Below are 20263 nucleotides of genomic sequence, written 5' to 3' on the forward strand. Positions count from 1 at the left end.
GCCATTCGCCAGGGAACAGTTAAAACAGCCGCAGGTTTCCCACAGAAAAATCTAAGACAGATGTAGGTCTGAGTTCTCCTTGTTACCATTTGACTATAAAATCCAGAACACTGTGTTTAAGGCCTCTTTAACCAGTCACAAATGAACAATTACTTTTGATTTTTTTTATTGTTCTTCCTTTTTCCAGATTTTAAATTTTCCCTCTTGGATAGCCTTGGATGCCAAATATTTTCTCTTACATTTGTGTGTGTGTGTGGACTCTTTGACATTTTCCTTCAAAGTTATACCACACAATGATTGTGGGGAGCTATAGCACCCAAAGACAAACCCTTAGTGTCTTTGAGTGTATGCTGAACAAAATAGGGTTAGTTTTTGTTTCTTGAACTGAGGGGGTGATTTGCTCAGTTTGATTATCTTAGGTCTCACAAACAAAGGCCATAAGATGCTTTCATCTGTCAAGGAAACAACTGTTTCAGCCTCTCCAAATTTAGGAGATGATGACATAACAGTTGGGTTTCCCAGATTGATGGCAATGTCACAGATGGTTAGCCCCACTACTGACACTGGCCATTTTAGCAATATGCCCATCCCTACATAGAATGAGGTGGAGCTAACCTTAAAAAGGATTTTTTTAAAAAAATAAAAAGTGTGGGAGGCATGTCCTGCAATACTTCAGAGGATAAACGTGTGGCAAATGCTATGGGGAAGCAAAAGATTAAAAGCAGCACATGAGAGGGCTGCTACTTTTTATTTGATGCAAGCTCTATGCCTTTAACAGCTCTAAGGCAGGCAAAAAGGCCACAGGCATGGCAATTCCTATTGACATATGAACATGCCAAGAAGAGTTGTACCTATTGCGTTCCAAAGGCACAAATCCCACCTGCACTATATATCTAAAGCAGTAGTATGCAACTTCAAACAATCATTCCTTCCCAAAAAGAGTCCTGGGAACTGTAGTTTCTTAAGAGTGCTGAGCGTTATTAGTAGACCCCTATTCCTTCTCAAAGGGATGCGGGTGGCGCTGTGGGTTAAACCACAGAGCCTAGGACTTGCCAATCAGAAAGTCGGCAGTTTGAATCCCCGTGACGCGGTGAGCTCCCGTTGCTCAGTCCCTGCTCCTGCCAACCTAACAGTTCGAAAGCATGTCAAAGTGCAAGTAGATAAATAGGTACCACTCCGGCGGGAAGGTAAACGGCGTTTCCATGTGCTGCTCTGGTTCGCCAGAAGTGGCTTAGTCCTGCTGGCCACATGATCTGGAACCTGTATGTCGGCTCCCTCGGCCAATAAAGCGAGATGAGCGCCGCAACCCCAGAGTCAGTCACGACTGGCCCTAATGGTCAGGGGTCCCTTTACCTTTTTATTCCTCCTCAAAAAGCTACAATTTCCAGTGTGGGTTAACCATCAATCCCTCTTCCCAGGGAACTCGGGGAATTTTTAACTCTGTAAGGTGAATAGGGATGGAGGGGCGGTCTCCTAACAACTCTCAGTACCCATAACAAACTACACGTCCCAGCATTTTTTTACGGAAGCCATGACTGTTTAAAGTGCTGATGGGAGCACAGTGTCTATGGTAGTAAACCTTCTATATGAAGCAATCTTTCAGTAGAACATATAACAGTCTGACAACAGGTTCTAGTTGGTATTGGAATTTGTGATCAATGATTCTTTGCTTCCCCACAGTTACCGTCTTAGGAAACAAACATTGTATGTGGAATATATACGCCATGGGGTCTCAAGCAGTTGTGTGATGCCGATCTGTTTTTAAAAATAGACCCGTTAGTAATTTTGTTTACCATTGAGAGGCTGTGGGGTGTTTGGCACCATTTATTGATTGCAGACAACTTTATAGTCCAACAAAAGGTGGGGAAAGAGTGCTTATTCAAATAATCCATGTGGTGCTGAGATCAGGGAGAAAGGGATCTGTAAAATATACTCTGGTAACTTTCTCTTCATCAGGGCTGCAACCGTGTGCATTGTCTGGCTGCTTAAATCCCATCTAGACCTCTAAGTATGAGCCTTGGTTTCCTGTCATTAACTTTTGCAGCAAGTCAGAGAAATGATTTTTGTGAACGGAAGCATAGTCTGATACTGCTTTCCACCCCTTTTCAGGGTTTTTTTAAATAAAAAAATTAGCATTGTTGTTCAGTCCAGTCATATGGTCACCAGCAAAGGCAGTGCAATTTCAGATGTGGATCTTGCTTCTATTCCCACTGAAAATCACCCTTTTTCATTTCTTTCTTTTCCCCTTCGGCAGGCGCTGAGCAGCAGCCTCTATAAGAGTGCCTCTCCCTATGGCTCCCTTAATAACATAGTAGATGGCTTGAGCTCCCTCACTGAACATTTCTCCGACATATCCCTCTCCTCAGAAGCCAGAAAGCCCAGCAAGAGACCACCACCCAACTACCTGTGCCATCTTTGCTTCAACAAGGGACACTACATCAAGGACTGCCCACAGGTAAGGACAACAAAAGGCTCACCACAATGTTTGGCTGTGCCACCCGCTAAGAAAGAAGTGGATTGTTACCTTCCTTGAGAACATAAGCTAATGTGATATCTCACAATAATCTTCTCGGGGATTATTTGCTAGCTTTAGCAGTCTCTGGACTGATGATGCCGGAAAAGAAAACATACTGGTATCTTACTTATCCCACTCCCCCGCCAAAAGGAGTTTCTCTCTCTTACCCCAGCTGAGAGATCTTTGAAAACATTTAATGTTGCCTCTTTGTACTTTATCTGTTTTGAAGAATGCATCAGATATATTTCCGCCCTCTTTGCTAAATGCATTTCCATGATCGTTCAGTGGCAGTTATTGAATGGGACACTTCATTTAGAACAACTAAGTAATGTACATTTCAAGCAAAATTTAAAATAAAAAGACATATAGGAAGCAGAAAAAGCATCAACAACACATTTGGATCTTGGGAATTAGTCCATGGTCTGAAATATCAGCTGCAAGATTTGAGGAAGCCCTAGGCTACCCCTCCACCACCACCACACAACTTTTTCTCTCCATTTTACCAGGTGGAGGAAGGGAATAGATGGGTATCCTTTTTTTCTTCCCTTCAAAAAACCAACAGGGGGGGGGATGACCTGAACATTAACATGTATGTGAGCCAGGACACAGATGCAGTAAGAAACAATTTGGACCATGGTTTACAATCCTGACTTACCTTTCAGATTTGTCAACCACTAGGGTTCCCTGGTTTGGATGAAATGGGAAATTCTGGTTTAATGCAAGCTAGGAGATAGTGGTGGAGCCAGTGCATGACGGGGGGTCGGAGTCGGCAAGGGAGAAGAGTGGGGCGATAGCACGTGTCCACATCTTTATAAAGCATGGTTTCTGAAGCCTTGGGTGATTGTAAAAATGCAATAACTGTCTTCCAGCCCCAGGCCTCCATTTGCACTGTGGATTAAGAACCTTAAATGCTCTCTGGAAATGCTAAGTTTTAAAAATTCAACTCTATAGGGAATCTTGTGTTGTTGTTTCTTGCTACAATAAGATTAGCTCTTCTCATTGCCCTGAGCTAAGATGGATCCATACTGAAGGTAGCAGCAGGGTTGTTGACAGAGAGGGAAAACCTCCAGCAAAAGAGCAAACATCCTTGCCAAAGCATTTGTCTCCAGCTTCTGCCAAAGTCTGCTTCCAGGCTCTCCCTCTGTCTCATGGCTTTTTAACCCTTCTCCATACACCTTAAGACTTTTTTCCCCGTAAAGAGAGAACATATGCAAGGCTTGTCATTCAAATCCTACAAGCCAAACATGGGCAGATGGTTTTAAGGGCTCAGTAAGAACTGTTGTTGCCTCCCCCCGCCACACTCAGTCTGGGCCAAATTGTTTAAGGGAGCCATTCTAGCACCGACACCTCTATTCTTACTATAATAGTCACAAGAGAATTCCATTGCTTTCAGTTAATTTGCAGCCATGTAAATGTTATATTGGAAGGAAGGAGGAAAAAGTCACTTCACTGGGTTTACCAGTAAGATAACATGATTTAGGGAAGCCTTATTCGATCTGGTGCCCTCAAGATGTTTTGAACTATTAGCTCCCATCATCTGTGGCCATTGATGGCCCCAAACCATTTGTAGCCCAAAACCATCTAGAGGGCACCAAGTAGGGAAGGCTGAATTCGGGCATATCTATACCTGGTTTAATAATCAGGCTGTCTTTTCAGAAAATCCTAGAATCCATCATTCTGCAAGGGGGCCTCTAAAAGACAAATGTCAGCACTTTTCCGAGCTACAAATCTGAAGCCACTTTTGGGGATGTCATGGCAGTTAAAGTGGTATAACACTATCAAAAGTTTACACTACCGCAATGAATTGAACAGGTCTTCCTAAGTAGCTTTGGAGACATCCACATGTCTACTCTCAAGCCATGGATTCTGTTGTGGTAGTATTCATTTTTCTAATAGTAAAACTGAAGTCATCCTGGGCATATGTCACATCAAAAGGGTTTACTAGTTTACATTTTGTCTCCCTGGGATCTACAAGAAGTTTTTATACTCCCACCGAACTATAATTTCCAGAATTGATTGGGGAACGCCATGATATTAAACGTGATATAAAACTGGCACCATGTGTTGTAGCTATACCTACTTGGCCTGCACCCAACGAAGTTATTGTATAAGTGAAATTATTTCTTGCTTGCACAACAAAACTTTCCCTCCTGCTTTCTTCTCTGCACCCCTCTCCTCTGCACTCTGTGGGTACCCATAAACCTTTGGTGCAGATGAGGGAGGTGTGAGGGGCTCAAGGGGTGTAGTGGTGTAGTGGTAGGGGAAGCCCCTGCAAATCCTCCATATTCTCCAGAGGGTTAGGGGAACTCTCAGAGTAGATGTGGGGGTGCAAGGGCACATGGGGTGCAGAGTTGGGGAAGTTCCATTGTACAAGCAGAAGTCATCTGTTCATTTTTAGTCACCCTTTGTCACTAAAAAAAACCCCAGTTGTTTCTGCAGTATGGCGTGTCAGTTGCCATATTGACCAGCAGTTGACACCACTAATGAACAACACAGCTCCTCCTGCCTCTGCCCCAAATCCTTTTGCGAGTTCAACAAAGATCTTCAGAGGGCATGCCCTTCTCCTCATAATACCTGGCGATGCACCTCTAAAAATATGGAGCAGGGCTAATTCCAGTCCAGGAGTAGATGTTTGAGTGAAACTGGCTCATTGGGTCTAAACATTTCATGGGCGGGCTACCAGGGAGGCAAAGATTTTCTTTCTGGTGCTGAAATAAACTTTAAAACTCTCATCTGCTCCACTCTGAGCTCCCATTCCTGATTCAGCATGCATGAGAGTGCTAATGGGAACCAGATGTCAGACCCCCACCCCCCACCCTCAAAAACTCATTATGCACTCCCACCCATTTGGTGCATCAGATTTCTTGGTGATTTAGAAAGGAGGAGGGAGAGGAGACCAGGAGAGATTCCTAGAACAGCTGAAACTGAAACTGCAAGACTGTTTCTAAGGGAGGTGGAGGAGGTAAACAGTGATAACAAATTGAGGCTTCTCCAGCCACATAATTCCCCAAGGGAGAGAGGCAATGGACTGTGTGTGGTTGCTCTTTGTGTTCCAGTCCTCAGAGTGATTTCCTTTTTGTTGTTGTTAAGATTACCAGGGATAGAGTTGTGGGTACTATAAACTGCAAAAGCTCTAAACCTGGATGGTGATTTGGAGTAAAAAATATAGCAAAATTAGGGCCAAGCAAAAGCATCTCCCTGTTTCCCACAAGTATATTCAGCACTGAAGAAAAGTGGATATGTGGACAGTATTATTTTCAGGAGAAATTTACATCCTAAGGAAATACAGTGGTACCTCGGGTTACAGATGCTTCAGGTTACAGACTCTGCTAACCCAGAAATAGTACCTCAGGTTAAGAACGTTGCTTCAGGATGAGAACAGAAATCGCACGGCGGCAACACGTGGCCCCATTAGCTAAAGTGGTACCTCAGGTTAAGAATGGGCCTCCAGAACAAATTAAGTTCTTAACCCGAGATACCACTGTAATGAGTTGGGATCTCAAAATCAAAGATAGGAAATGTTTGGTCTGCTTCTAAGCAAAAACTTGAGGTAAATCTACTATCTGGCCTGTTTGTTTTGTGTCCATCCAAGAAGACCTGCTCAATTCTGTTGAGTTCCAGAATCTGCTCCATTATAATTTATTTGAATTTAAGCGTGATTTATGTTTAGCCCTAACAACTGTAGGCAGATCAGTGTGCAATGAGTCTATGGTGGTCACTTGTGCATTGCCATAAAAGAGGAACTACATCATCAAAAGGAAGGTAAAAAAGAGATTAGTGATTTGCATAAAATTGCCTATGATAATTATGTATGCAAAATACAACACATCTCATAGTAGGAAAGCCTGTGACCAAGAGTATGCCTCTCATAACAGCTGATCAGTTACTTCAAGGCCCACCCCCCTCTTCTTATGGTTCGTTTATATTTAAACCAGATTTGGACTGGGCATACCTTCGAACAGAGGACTCCTTCGAAGAGACTCTCCTCTGATAGCCCTTCCAATTGAGGACTGTTCTGTAATGTAGGTCACACTATTTGAGCCACACTTCTTTGTCTGTTGCTGTGTATCCCTTTCATTTGAGGAGATTGGGTTAAACCTGCCACCGAGCTGGGACTGTACTGCAACTTCTAGGGAAATTAGCAAAGAACATCTGGGCAGGTTTTGAATGCTTATAACTTTTTGCCCCTTAGATCTTTGTGTCGTCAGGCTCCCCGTCCCCCTGCTCATTCTCTCATATATATATGGCGTGCTCTGGTCCATGGGGTCACGAAGAGTCGGACACGACTAAACGACTAAACAACAACATATATATATATATCCTTCTCATTACATACCCTTATATTCTCCCCATGTCCATCCCTATTGCATTTGATGTTTAGGATGAGCTAAGTTTAGCAACCACTGTGAATAAAAGTCTGAAGTGTTTGAGAAGAGAGGTGGGGGCGAATGAGAGATGGTGTTGGTGAGAGAATGCAGCTGCCTGTTTGACATCTCCCATCTGGTGTAAGTGATATGAGAGCTAAAGCCAGCCAGCCAATGAGGAACTATGCCTTTGCATTCCCCAAATGTTACCTCAACATGCGGTGTATCCAACTCCCATTTAGACCAGTGGGGGGGGATGGCAGTGACTTTCCTTGTAGTAGCCATTGACATCTCATTTATTTCTACCTGCTGGCATTGTAAAGATCTTTGGCTAGGAAGAAAACTAACAATTCGCTGCAAAAATGCACCACCCAATCTTCTCTGTTTCCCTATCTTCAATCTCAGTTCTGTTTATTTACATCTTTAGAAAATAAACGCATATAAACAATTTTCTCTCTAAAAGGGCAAAAACACCCCATGTGGTTAACCATCAAATTCCAAAATCCCTCTCTCTCCTCCCTTTTTCTTTCTTTTGTTGTCAGGATTTTCCACATCAAGGAGGCAATGCCTTTCATGACAACTTACCTAGTGTCCAGAATCCCTTGTTTATAAATTTCCTTTGAAGGAAAAGTGGCATGTATCCAAAGGACAATTTCCCTGTGGTATAGCAATGAATGAGGGTGCAAATCTTCCTTCATTAAATTTAAAGAAAAACTTACCCCGGAGAGTATAATTTCAGATTGCCGTTTGGGAGACTGTGTGATTGAATGCTCCCTCAGTTAAAAATAACAACTCTGTCAATAGAAAACTTGTGTGTTAGAGAGAAGCGTTCTAAGTTACTTTCACCCAAATGTGCTAATTTTCTATGTGTAAGCTTTTATATTGGGCAGCATTCAGTCATAAGATCACCCACTTGCAATCTGAAGTAGTTTTATCATATGATCTGTTTTTTTGTGTGTGTTGATAGCTTTAATCCCATCCCCAGGATATTCTCTTATCAGCAGACTTTGCTCTCGCAATCCTGTTAATGACATAAGTTATTTTTCTTTCTTAACAGTTTCCCTCTCAATCTGCCTACCACTACTCTTAACGTCCCATTCAGACCCTTCTTCCGCAGTTCTGGGATCTACTCCTGGGCCTGCATATAGCATACAGTATAGATGGCTAAAGCACAAATCTCACTCGCTGACAGACTTGCAAAATCAGGAACTCTCATTCAAAATAAGAGTCAAAACCTGTGGGCCATGCTTTTCATTCCAGCCAAACAAATTCCACAGCTGGAAAAGCAAATTTGCCTTTATTTTGTAATTGTCAGGAACAAATTTACCAGAGACGAAAAAAATATGATGCCTTGTTGAGGGCCATGCTGGGACGCAGGCTCCAAAACTGAGGTCAGGATGACAAAACCTGAGAACAAAGAGATGGGGAAGAGGCAGAAAGGCCCAAGTGGGATTCAGGGAGGGTAAGGGCAGAGCAAATGAAAGCAGAAACAGCAGGCGGTGCAAATAAGGCTGAAGGCACAGCTAAGGAGCAGTTGACCAGCCTGCCAGCAGCCCCTTCTCGCTTCCTTTTAGAGGGGCTGTGGGAACCACAGAAGGCAGGGAACATGCATTCCAAGACAGGGCAGGGCTGAAGCACAACTGGGGACAATTGTGTGCAATTCTCCACCCTGATCCAGCAGCTGGTACAGAAGTGCCAATCAGGAGAGAAAGCTGAAGGCTGAATTCAGTACTTCTTTTCTCTTCCCCTCCCTTCATGCACCGATGGATGTACATGATTGCAGGTTATTTCAGAGGTAGAAATACAGTTCTGGCTCATGCAATGTGCAGTGTTGGGTTGGGGGCACCATGTATTTATCCCTCCTTCCCACCTCTATCTATCTGTCTTCTATCTATCTATCTATCTATCTATATCTATCTATCTATCTATCATCTATCTATCATCTATCTATCATCTATCTATCTTATATGTCTCTCTCATCCAGGAGTCGCTCACATGATGCCCTCCAGAAGCTGTGGGAGTCTACTCCCATCAGCCCCATCCAGAATGGCGAATGATCAAGGGTGATGGGTGTTTCACTCCCAACAACACCTCAAAAGCACCACGTTAGCTGCCCCAATCTAATTTACTGTTTAAACATAAATTTGAATTTTTAAAGGAGGCTATAAGTACGAAGGGATGCGGGTGGCATTGTGGGTTAAACCACAGAGCCTAGAACTTGCCGATCAGAAGGTCGGCGATTCAAATCCCCGCGACGGGGTGAGCTCCTGTTGCTTGGTCCCTGCTCCTGCCAACCTAGCAGTTCGAAAGCATGTCAAAGTGCAAGTAGATAAATAGGTACCACTCCGGCGGGAAGGTAAACGGTGTTTCTGTGCGCTGCTCTGGTTCACCAGAAACGGCTTAGTCATGCTGGCCACATGACCCGGAAGCTGTACGCCAGCTCCCTCGGCCAATAAAGCGAGATGAGCACTGCAACTCCAGAGTCGGCCACGACTGGACCTAATGGTCAGGGGTCCATTTACCTTTACCTTTATAAGTACGAATCTTCCCAACTGCTCACCTTGAAGTTCCTGAAAAGAAAAAAGGCAAGTCCTGCCATTCTTATTACTTTTAAGACTTGGACTGGCAGGTCCATTGGTTGTTTATTAGATTTAATATCCCAAGTGTTACAGGTCCTCTCATAAGATTTATTCATAATGGGCTTTTCATGATCCCCCCACTCCACCCCTAGAGCAAACATGTGTACTTCGGGTGGGGGGGTTAATTGGTTTGTGAGGATTTTTTTTTGTTCTAGTTTTTATTATGTATTTTGGGTTTTTATCTTAAATTTTTAATGTTGTGAACCTCCCTGAGATCTATGGACAAAGGACGGTACACAAATTTAATAAACAAATAATAATAAATAAATCTGGTAACAGTCTGGAAGCACCCAGGGTCTAGATTCATTGTTACTTATAGTTGTACTTGATTGCTGTTTCAGGAAGGCCTTCATACACCTCACCTCCCTTGAGAATTCTTTTCTCTTTTGGTGGCAGAGCAGCACATAACCCAATGGATTTGGGGGATTTTTATTTTACAAAACCAGCAGCACCTTTTTGATCAAATGTTTAATTCATCTGTCTCCATAAAAGCGGCTCAATCAGGAATCTTAATTAAACTGTTCTAGTGCCTTGGTCTTCATCTTGGTACATGCTCACCTTTCTTTTAGATGGGGGAGAGCAGTTAAGATGCTGTTTGTTTCTGCATCGAATAGACAGCACTAGTAAGGAACAGGGGCTGTTTCCAGTTGTGTGTTGCCAGGGAATGTGGGTGTGCACTGCTCTGAGCATTGCAAGACACATAGAAAGCCACCCCTACTCACCCACTGCAGTGATTGGAAATCTTTCTGTGCACCTTCCATCCAGATGTGCATCACAGTAAGGATGTGTGTCCAAACATATGTCCAAAATTGATCTGTGGACACAGTTCCTGGTCCAGCAAACAAGTTGTGCATGTGGATCTTTGCTTTCACCTGTGGATCTCCCTGGCTGACTTGGAGAATAGAATCATGGTGTTGGAAGGGACCGCAAGGGTCATCTAGTCCAACCCCTGCAGTGCAGGAATCTTTTGCCCAACGTGGGGTTCGAGCCCAAGACCCTGAGATTAAGAGTCTCACACTGGGCTAAGCCAATAACTTGACAAGTTCTGCTGCCTGTTTGCTCCAGTAGAAGTGCTGCTGGAAAAGGCTGTACTTCAGCTCAGTGGAGGAACACATGCAAAAGGACCCGGCTTCACTTGGTGGCATCTTCAGGTAGGGTTGTCTGAAACATTGGAAAGCTGTTGACAATCTGTGCAGAAAAAAAAATCAGCTGGATGAACCAATAGGCTAATTTAGTATACAGCAGCTTCCTTTGTTCCTAGATGTTTCACACAAGATAAAATTCAGGGTTTGGAGCTGCATACTCAGAGGCAGGGTTGATTGGCAGCGGTTTCAACTGAGAGGTCCAAATGCTCTGTTTTTTGGATCCCTTTGTAATTAGTTTAAATCGTAGCTGGGTTGATTGTGCCCTTCAATTTTGCTAAGTAAATAATCCAAGTATTATGTAACTTCTCCTTTGTGATGATTGTTCAGATGAGACCCTTAAAACCATGTTTTCCCTCCTCAATAGAACACAAAATCTTAGATGCTTTTGTAAGGTCAGAGACCTGCCCTCGCTTCAGAACAACTCCTTAAACTAATCTCCTCTGGGCCAAGCCAAGGCTTCCTCCACCCTCACATAGTCTGATCATAACACACATTCAATACCACATGAAACAATCCAGAATCCCACACTCTGCAGAAAATCAACAGTTCTTAAATCAGTTATGCAAGTGTGTATATTTTGATCTGGATTCACAACTTGCTTGATATATCTTATGTGGCATTTGGAGGGAAAAAATGTACTGTATTCTAATGTTTGTCCCAGAAGGAAGGTTAGACTTCAGCAGAGATTGAGGTGCAGTAGGCTGTGGGTTGGAGCATATGGTGAAGGACAGGAAGTCATTATGTAATCATTTGTTTGCTGGTCTGGCTGATTAATATCCTCTAGTTTCCTCCTCTAGCCAGAATTTAGTGGTGGTGCAAAGCTCTTCCTTGCTTGACATTCCTCAAGCCATGGATCTTCAGGTTTAAGAGCATGGCAGGCTTGAGTCGTAGCACTATTTAGCAGAAACCACACGCATGCTTTGCACAATAGTAAGAACTAGAAATGCACTTAGGGCTCAATAACAAAATCACACGTTCTTAAGATTTCAGAGTCTGCACTAGAGACCACATTTCTTGTGCCACAGTGTGATGCAGCTCCCTGTGAGAGGGTTTTGTTGTTGTTTTTTTGCTTCCTTAAAACTCTTTCTTTACCAATTCCGTAAATGAAATTTCATGCAGAAATTTGCAAGCACTAAACAAGCAATCCCAACTCGATGAAAAACCACCTAAGGGATATCTATGCTATATACTTGATTTGTTTTATATCAGTTAAACCACCATGGCTCTTCCCAAGAAATCTATGTAAGTGTCATGTGATAGAATACACATTCAAACATAAATTCAAATGCAATTTTATCACAGATGAAGAAGTTCATGCGAAATTGATGCAGAGCAGGAACTGTCTATCCCTGATGGCAACCTGGATAGGCTGGATAGATTTTAAGTTTATCAGCATCTGGAACACAGACAATCCTTCCTCTGGTATCAAACTATTTTGAGATACAGGAAGCAGGACAGACCACCTCCCCTCAATCCCTTACAGCTTTGGCAACTCCTAGATAAATACACCATAACATCTTTAGTATGTTGTTCAGTCTAGCCCTGACATTTTATGTTGAACGGCACAGTTCCTTCTGCTTTAATTCTTTGCTACACTGGACATTAAAACTTGAAGAGAAAATAATACTAGTTTAGTGTGTTCAAGAGAGGAAAATATGGCTCCTTAACAATACAGCTTGCAATTTTATAAATCTTAATTGCTTATATGGCTCTGAAGAGTAAGCTCTGTCATATCTAAAGTAAACAGAAACCACCATGGTCACATCACACCAGCAATTCAAGCCTTAGCTGCACAATTCTGCAGTCCTGGTCTCTTTATATGTCTGGTGAAAGCCTACGTGGTTTTAATGTAAATTCAGAAAATAGGTGACACCCTAGGAAAGACTAGGGATGGGGAGTTGGTTTACTGAGTGGGGATGGACGCCAAAAAGAGGTTGGTGTAAAACAGTGTTTCCCAACCGGTGTTCCGTGGCACACTAGTGTGCCGCGAGACGTTGCCTGGTGTGCCGTGGGAGGGAGGCGGGCGAGTTGGGCGGTGAGAGGCGGGGCAGCGGCGGCGAGGAGAGGCCGCCCAGCGCGGGGCTCTCCCCGTCTGCCTGCCTGGCTGCCTGCGTGGCGCTGACGTCACGGGGCTGTAACGTGCCCCACATAGGCACACGCGGGGCGGCGAGCAAGCTCCCTCCCACATCCCATCGCCGCTCGCTTCGGCCGGCCTACTGGGCTGTCGCAGGCGGAAGGCCTGCGCATGTGCGAGGTTTTCGCGCCTTCAGGATTCCCTTCACGCCTTCCTCCTCCCGGGTCCTTGAGAGCGCGGGAAGCGGCAGCGCGAGACCGGCGTTGAGCCTGGTAGGTATTGCGCTTGCCAAGGCAGTCATTTGGGAAATGAAAACTTGCAAAGCAAGCAACCAGTTCAATCTGAAGTACGTGTATGCTTAATATCCTGTATCTGAAACCTGTTCTGCCCCCTCCCCCACACTTGGTGCCATTTTCATCTACACATGCAGCAGAGTAAGTTGACCCAGAATAGTACCAATTCAGATGGCAGATGGGAGAATGACAGTGCTGAATGCTTTCCCATGTAGAACAGTCCCTGCAAATAAAAACCTAGCATATTTGGAAGAGGGATGCTAGCCTAACCATTACCTTCTATGCTGTTACTATTTTTTTATTTTTTTTACATAAGTATAAAGTGACCTTTCCCCATCTGGCATGGTGGTGTGCCTCGAGATTTTTTTCATGAAACAAGTGTGCCTTTGCCCCAAAAAGGTTGGGAAACACTGGTGTAAAAGATGCACCAACACCCACGCGGTGAGTCCACTTTTCTTCAAAAAGGAAATCAAAAGAGAGGGGTTTCCTGCCAGATGTGGCAAATTACATAAAGGGGGTGTTGCTTTCAGTATAGTTTGCTGATCCAGCAGTCCCACAACTTCCGTTTGCTCAAGTTCAACAGCTGAGATTGAGCCTCTTATCTGTAGCAGGGAGCTTCAGATAAACTATAAGCAGTTGTTGCCTCATTGCGCGGAGAGAATTTGTATGGAAGATTGGTGGAGTATTAGTTAGTAACTCCAAGATTTCTGGTTTGCACGGGGCATTTCCTTAGGTGCAATAAAAGTGGCTCATGCGCAATGTTCTTTCAGTGATTCTCAACTAGGGATGCTCAGCTTGAGAAGCCAGGCCTGGGATTCAGCATCTGTCAGGGCTTCCAGGGACCACTGGGCTCCAGGAACCCACATGCCTATCCGTTGCACATAGGACTACATTGTTGTTATGATTCCACCCCAGTTCCCTTTGCTCTTCATCTTTCTCCTGTCACCACCACGATGGGGTGTGTGGTCTCATTAGCAAGACTGTGCACAGGTCATCTTTGCAGGGCAGTCAGAAATATAACCATATACTCTGAAGCGGTGAAGGATTCCCACATATTATCCCAGAGGAGCACAAGATGCTTTATAAAGCCATACCCTTTCCTTAATAAATGCATAGTACCTGTGGAACTTGAAGCTGGTATCCAAAGGAGCGCTAAGTCACTTGTTCAGTTAGTGCAAGGATATCTGCTTGTGCAACAGAACTTTCCTCTCCTTCCTTCCTTGTGCCCCCTAAATCTGTTCTAGGCTTTCCCTCAAACCTCTGAAGCAGATTTGGAGAGGATTCAGGGCACGCCTTGGGGAGGTGGGGAAGGACAGGAGGGGGGAAGCTCCATTGCAGAAACAAATCCTTGCACTAACACAACCCCCTCAGGCTTATTAGGCTTCACCATGAAGTTGATCCCACACCTCCAAAGTTTTTATTTAAAGCCGTAAGGGCTAGAAGCCAACTTTAAGCAAAACATTGATACTACAACATTCTGCATGTTTGCACAAAATTAAGGCATACGCACAGGCATGCACATAAGATTCCCATAAAAAGCAGCCCCACAGCAATTTTCCACTGCGAACTGTTTTACCGAGTTGCTATGGTCCTAAGTGTTACTGATTGCCCTTGACTCTGGAGAGAGCAGGACAGTGCAGGAATCAGGTCACAGGGAAGGAGGGATGGAAGAAGATGGGCCTAAGAATGGAAGTTTGGATTGAGAAAGAGGAGGCTAAAAGGAGAGGGGGAGGGGAACTAGAAAAAGAGGAGGGGCAGGGGGATGAAGGGGCATACATGGCCAAGAGTGCAGAGGTAAGGAAGGCTGAAGTTAATGAAATGATATAACCCGCCAAACCTTTGACCACAGACTTCTAGTTTTATCTGGAATTTAGTGCAGCAACAACATCAAGGCAAAGAAGGCTGTGTGCTTGTGTGGTCTCCAACGCATTACTAAGAATATGCTGGAGACAATGAGGAGGGATTGCCCCTTTTGATGAGCCGCATACATGATAGTTAAGATGCTATTACAGTGAATGATGAAGAGGTCCATGAACTGCTGCATATTCAAAGGGAGCATAAACTCCAAACTTTCTCTTTTGAACCTCATCTGACCTCCTGGGGCCTGCCAAGCTGGACTGGAAAGCAATGGAGAGCTGGCCCTTTAACAAGTTATTGCTGTGTCTGGCTAGACCAGCCATTCCGTCCCCCCCCCCAAAAAAAAAGAGAAAGGGAAAAACAGAGCAAGCCTTTCCCATGGTATTTTGGCCCCCCCCCTGCTCTCTGGCTCTGCCTACAACCTGGAGGAACCGAATCGTGTGGAAAATAGCAGCGTCTACCAAATTCTTTGATCTTCAGTTGTCGGCTGTAGGGATTATGTTACTATTTTGCCCGTTCCCAGCCCTTATTTACATGCTTAGGTTTTAGCAAATCATTTGTCCTCATTTAGGTATGTGGAAACCTCATTGGAACCATAAGGAGAGTTCTAAATCTTAAAGAGAGTCAGCTGTGTGGGTGGAAATGAATATCCCTGGCCAAGCATCCCCAACTCAACCCAGCCAGCTACTGCAGAGGCAGAAGAAAGAGCCAGTTAAATAGTCCATCAGTCGAGGCTTGCTCATTTTAGGAATTACCCCTAGAAGTGGAAAAGTAGTTGCATCTAACTATCCATCCACCCGTTTGTCTGTATTGCCTATCATTTTCCTACCAAAAGCAGGTACTGAGTTTACACTAATAAAATTAATGAAGAAATTAGATAATTTTAAAAAAACTGATATCCATACATACTGAGAGTGACAGCTCAATCCTATATGTAAAGTATCTACCTGGAAGGAAATCCCATTGATTCCAATAAGGTTTTGCCCCAGGTGAGTGGGTGTAGCCTGACAGCCTGAGGTTCACTCATAATAAGCTGAAGTGTGTTTGATCAGAACCTATGCATACTACTTCAAGTACACAGGTATTATACCTGGTGAAGGAGGTTTCTACCAAACTATTCTGCTGGTGTGGTTTCATTTACCTGGGTTTCACTGTCTTGGAAATATGGATTTTGAAATCCTAAAAAATGCATGTAGGCATTGTAGGCATGGTAAGGGTATGAAGCTCAAAACAGGCAAGAGAACTGAAGGTGATGTGACTGAGCTATGCTCTCCTGTGCATAATGTTTATTTTTTCTGTCCCAGTGCAATCTCTGCTCAGACAGGGTTTGCAGGCTTTTGTCATGCCTCAGAAACCTGAAAAAAGGTGTTTGAGCAGCTATGACAGCAACACGACTATGCATGTGATGGCTGCTGACCAGCCAGCATTTTCCTGGGTCAACAAGTGAGGCAGTGTTCTGTGAGGTAACCTGCATTAGGATTCAATAGGCTGGAGAATCAAGATTCCTATAGTATCCATCCATCAGCTGCCAGGCTTTGCTCAGGGAGTCCTGTACTTTTGAAGACAAGAATTGGGAACTATAGCGAAGACCACAGGCAACAACGCCTAAGCCACACCAGCTTCAGCTCTGTTAAAAATGGTAAGGTGAGCATCATATCTAATTTGCCAATGGCTATTTGAAGCGTTGTTGTGACTGGCAATTCATGCTAGCATGCCTGTGTGTTTATCAGGTTTTCATTACAGGTAGGTAGCCGTGTTGGTCTGCTGTAGTCAAAACAAAATTAAAAAATTCCTTCCAGTATCACCTTAGAGACCAACTAAGTTTGTTATTGGTATGAGCTTGCACATGAAAGCTCATACCAATAACAAACTTAGTTGGTCTCTAAGGTGCTACTGGAAGGTTTTCGTTTGCAGTTTCTCTCCCAATGATTTTTTGATCTGGGCTGAAAATGGTGGTAGACACTTTGTTCTGTTCTTTTGTCTTGTTTCACACTAATTTTTGGCCTCTCATTTGGAGTAGCCCAGAGAGCTGTCTTCACCTAAGCTGATCTAAGTAGGCCCAGTTAGATACCTGCTCTCACATGTCTGACTAGATTGACGTAGGGCCATAAAAGTCCTTGTGTTGCTGGACTTTGTGTGTGTTTCCTTCATGGGATGCACTCTGCGGGCAGGTGACAGCCAGACATCTCATGCCACTGTTCATTTGGCCTGGAATTTATTTATTTTACTTTGCTCCATGCAGCTGCTTGTCAGCTGGTAAAAATAGGCTGCTGCTAAATCTGCCTTGGCACCTCTCACTTTACTAAATAGAGGTAAAATGGGGTCCTTGTGCTTGCAGATTAAAAGCATGCATACACAAGTGCTTTGTAAACACACAAACCGACCAGGGAGAAGGCAGAGCTGAGTTTAAAAGAACTCATACAACCAGTTGGAGTGCAAAGGCAGCTAGATGTTTCCCAACGGTTCTGATCATGGAAGTCAGTTGGACAGTTAAGTCATTTTAGATTCAATAGTAATATTAATATTTTACAGCCAAAAATATTTACTTTTAGAATGTGCTAAGAACAACCTACCATCACAGGAGCCCACCCCTGTTATTTCAGCACAAGTCACTTTTGGCTGGCATAAACCCTGACTGGGAGGCAGGTCCAAATCTGTGCCTTTCACTTAGACTTCCCCTGTGCAAGATCTTCACTTCTTTGTACAGCACAGTGATTGTATAAAAAGTCTTGGGAAACCCACACTAAAATTCTTTCCTTTAGTGGCCTTCGTCTGTTAGCTGCTTCTGTTACCGAAGGCAAAATTTCCTCCTCCCATACACACTGGGAACCCAGTGTCTCTGTGGCTTGGTCACAGAGCTGAGCATCATTCATCCCCACTGCCTGATTGGAAAGAGGAGTGGTCACTAGCAGGGAGAAATGAAGTGGAGGGTTGCATCTCCCCATTAGTGATGACTTAGAAAATTTCAACAGCCAGATTCCAGTTGGAGACAAGCAGCAAGTTCATCTGTTGTTGGCGCATTTTGAACCTGGCTATTGGCCACTTGCAACCACATGAAGATTCCCAAGCACCAGGACGGTGCCCAATGTCTCCACTACCTGGAGGTGCAATAATAATAATAATAATAATAATAATAATAATAATAATAATAATAATACCCCGCCCATCTGGCTGGGTTTCCCCAGCCACTCTGGGCGGCTTCCAACAAAATATTAAAATACAATAGTATATTAAACATTAAAAGTTTCCCTAAATAGGGCTGCCTTCAGGTGTCTTCTAAAAGTCTGGTAGTTGTTTTCCTCTTTGACATCTGGTGGGAGGGCATTCCACAGGGCGGGCGCCATTACCGAGAAGGCCCCTGCCTGGTTCCCTGTATCTTGGCTTCTTGCAGCGAGGGAACCGCCAGAAGGCACTTGGCACTGGACCTCAGTGTCCGGGCAGAATGATGGGAGTGGAGACGCTTCTTCAGGTATACTGCACCGATGCCTGGAGATCCTTGGATATTCCTGTTTTTACACACTAACAACACATCATGTAGAATTCTATCCATTATATTTTATGTGCATAATCAGAATGAATTTTAGGAACCAAAAATCGTATTGGAAAATACGACTTTTGAGATGGTGACTATAACCCTGGTTTCAGGGACCATTTGACACCTAGCTTATGTATCTGTGTTTCTAAGACAGTTACGGGGGAAAGGCTATTGTCTGCAAGTGTCCTTGGTAGGAGTTCCATTTTTTACCCGTAATCTTGATTTGTTTCTAAATTTCAGTAGATTACTCAGTGCTTAACTCAAATGGTGACACCACCCAAGAGGGAGGTTGAGTTGTTTCTTATATATATCAAAACATTAATAGAGAAGTGTAAAATAAAATACAAGTGTACCCTTTTGTAATAAACGTGCTCTGGTTCCATTACCAATTCCAATGTCTGTTTTCTTATAAGTTCAATCAAGGCGCGCAGAATAAAGCACAAATATTTTGATAATAAACAGAGAAACTCCTCTTAGTAACAGTTGGCCAGAAATTGCTTTCTTGTATTTGTTTTGGATGTGGCAATCCTTACTGAAAACTCTGTGCAGTCCGACAGCAATCTTATTTGGTGATTCAGAATGAGTGGTCCTATCTCCTGCCAAAATAATTAAATCGAACATTTTCAAGAGATGCATTAACTTGCCCTCCTGCTTTCTCCTTGGCATCATTTTCACTGGGTTTGGAAAAAGTTATCAAAACTGAGTATTTGGTCCAGAATTGGCTGTGAAACCTAATACGAGATCAAATAGTGCGGACAAGTTTCAGAACTGATCATTGTTTCTCAAGTGCTGAGCTAAGGTCATGAGAACATCAGCAAGTAAGTAAAACAAAGATCCATGCAGTTCAGCGCTCCATCTCCAACAGTAGCTAGCCAGATACTCCTGGGAAGCTCATTAAATAGTTAAATAGCCAGGTTCTGGGAAACCTGGGATAATAGAAATCCTTGAGAAATCTCACTCTTCCCCCCATTATCAACTTATTATTTCCTTCTGCTTCCTATTTTTAACCTGCTACCAATCCGTGAGAAGATCTGCCCACTTATCACTACAATAGCTAAGTTGCTTCAGCAGCCTTTGGTGAGGACTTTGTCCAAATCCAAATACACATTGTTGATTGGTTCACCCCTACATGGTGTTTTGTTTTTTTTTGACAAAAGACGATTGAAAAAAGGCTTCACTTTTCAGAAGCCATGCTGATTCCTGCTCAACAAGGCTTGCTCTTTTGTATTTTTAACCACGCTAGCCTTAATTTTGCTTCCCACCAGTTTAACTAGAAGACACATTCTGATAATGGATCTGTAACTTCTCAGTCTCCTCTTGGCCCTTTATTATTATTATTTAAGGGGTTACTCTTCAACCGTTGAAATGTCTGTTGATTTTAAGGTGTCTGATTGTAATATGTATGTTTGGATTTGGATTCATTGAAATCTCTTGGGTGAATGCCATCTGGCCTGAAACAAAGAAAAGATAACACACTTTGTTGCTGAGGTATTGACCCAACAACCCTGGCTGTACCACTTCCATGATGTTGTGCCTTTTAAAACAAGTCTGTACATGTCAGCAGCTGATGATGTGCTGGACCTTGGTAACAAGGGAATACATGACCATCAGATGCAAAATGCCACAGATTGTCTTGTATCATGCCCACCCAGTCATGCCCAGTTTGAAGTGTGGGGCAGAGATTCCCAAATGCCTGCTGCTTCACCTACTTTCCTTTAGTGGTTCCACAGATTTCTTGCCAGATGGAACATAAACCTCTGAATGTGCCTGCAAGCTACTCAGATCTAAGGGTTTATTGGTTGGTTGGTTTTGGATTAGTTAACTGGTTCTGAGGTCCCCAG

At 43.6% G+C, this 20263-nt stretch overlaps 1 protein-coding gene across 1 annotated transcript in view; it reads left to right on the forward strand.

The window, feature by feature from the left end:
• Positions 1-20263, forward strand: part of ZCCHC24 (zinc finger CCHC-type containing 24) — a 113630-nt gene that overhangs the window by 26364 nt on the left and 67003 nt on the right. Inside the window, exon 2 of the mRNA XM_082225155.1 lies at positions 2255-2455. Coding sequence (XP_082081281.1) covers positions 2255-2455 — 201 coding nt within the window. The remainder of the gene's footprint in view (positions 1-2254; positions 2456-20263) is intronic.

The sequence above is a fragment of the Podarcis vaucheri genome, assembly GCF_965113315.1.
Source record: "Podarcis vaucheri genome assembly, chromosome: 5".
NCBI classification, from domain to species: Eukaryota; Metazoa; Chordata; class Lepidosauria; order Squamata; family Lacertidae; genus Podarcis; species Podarcis vaucheri.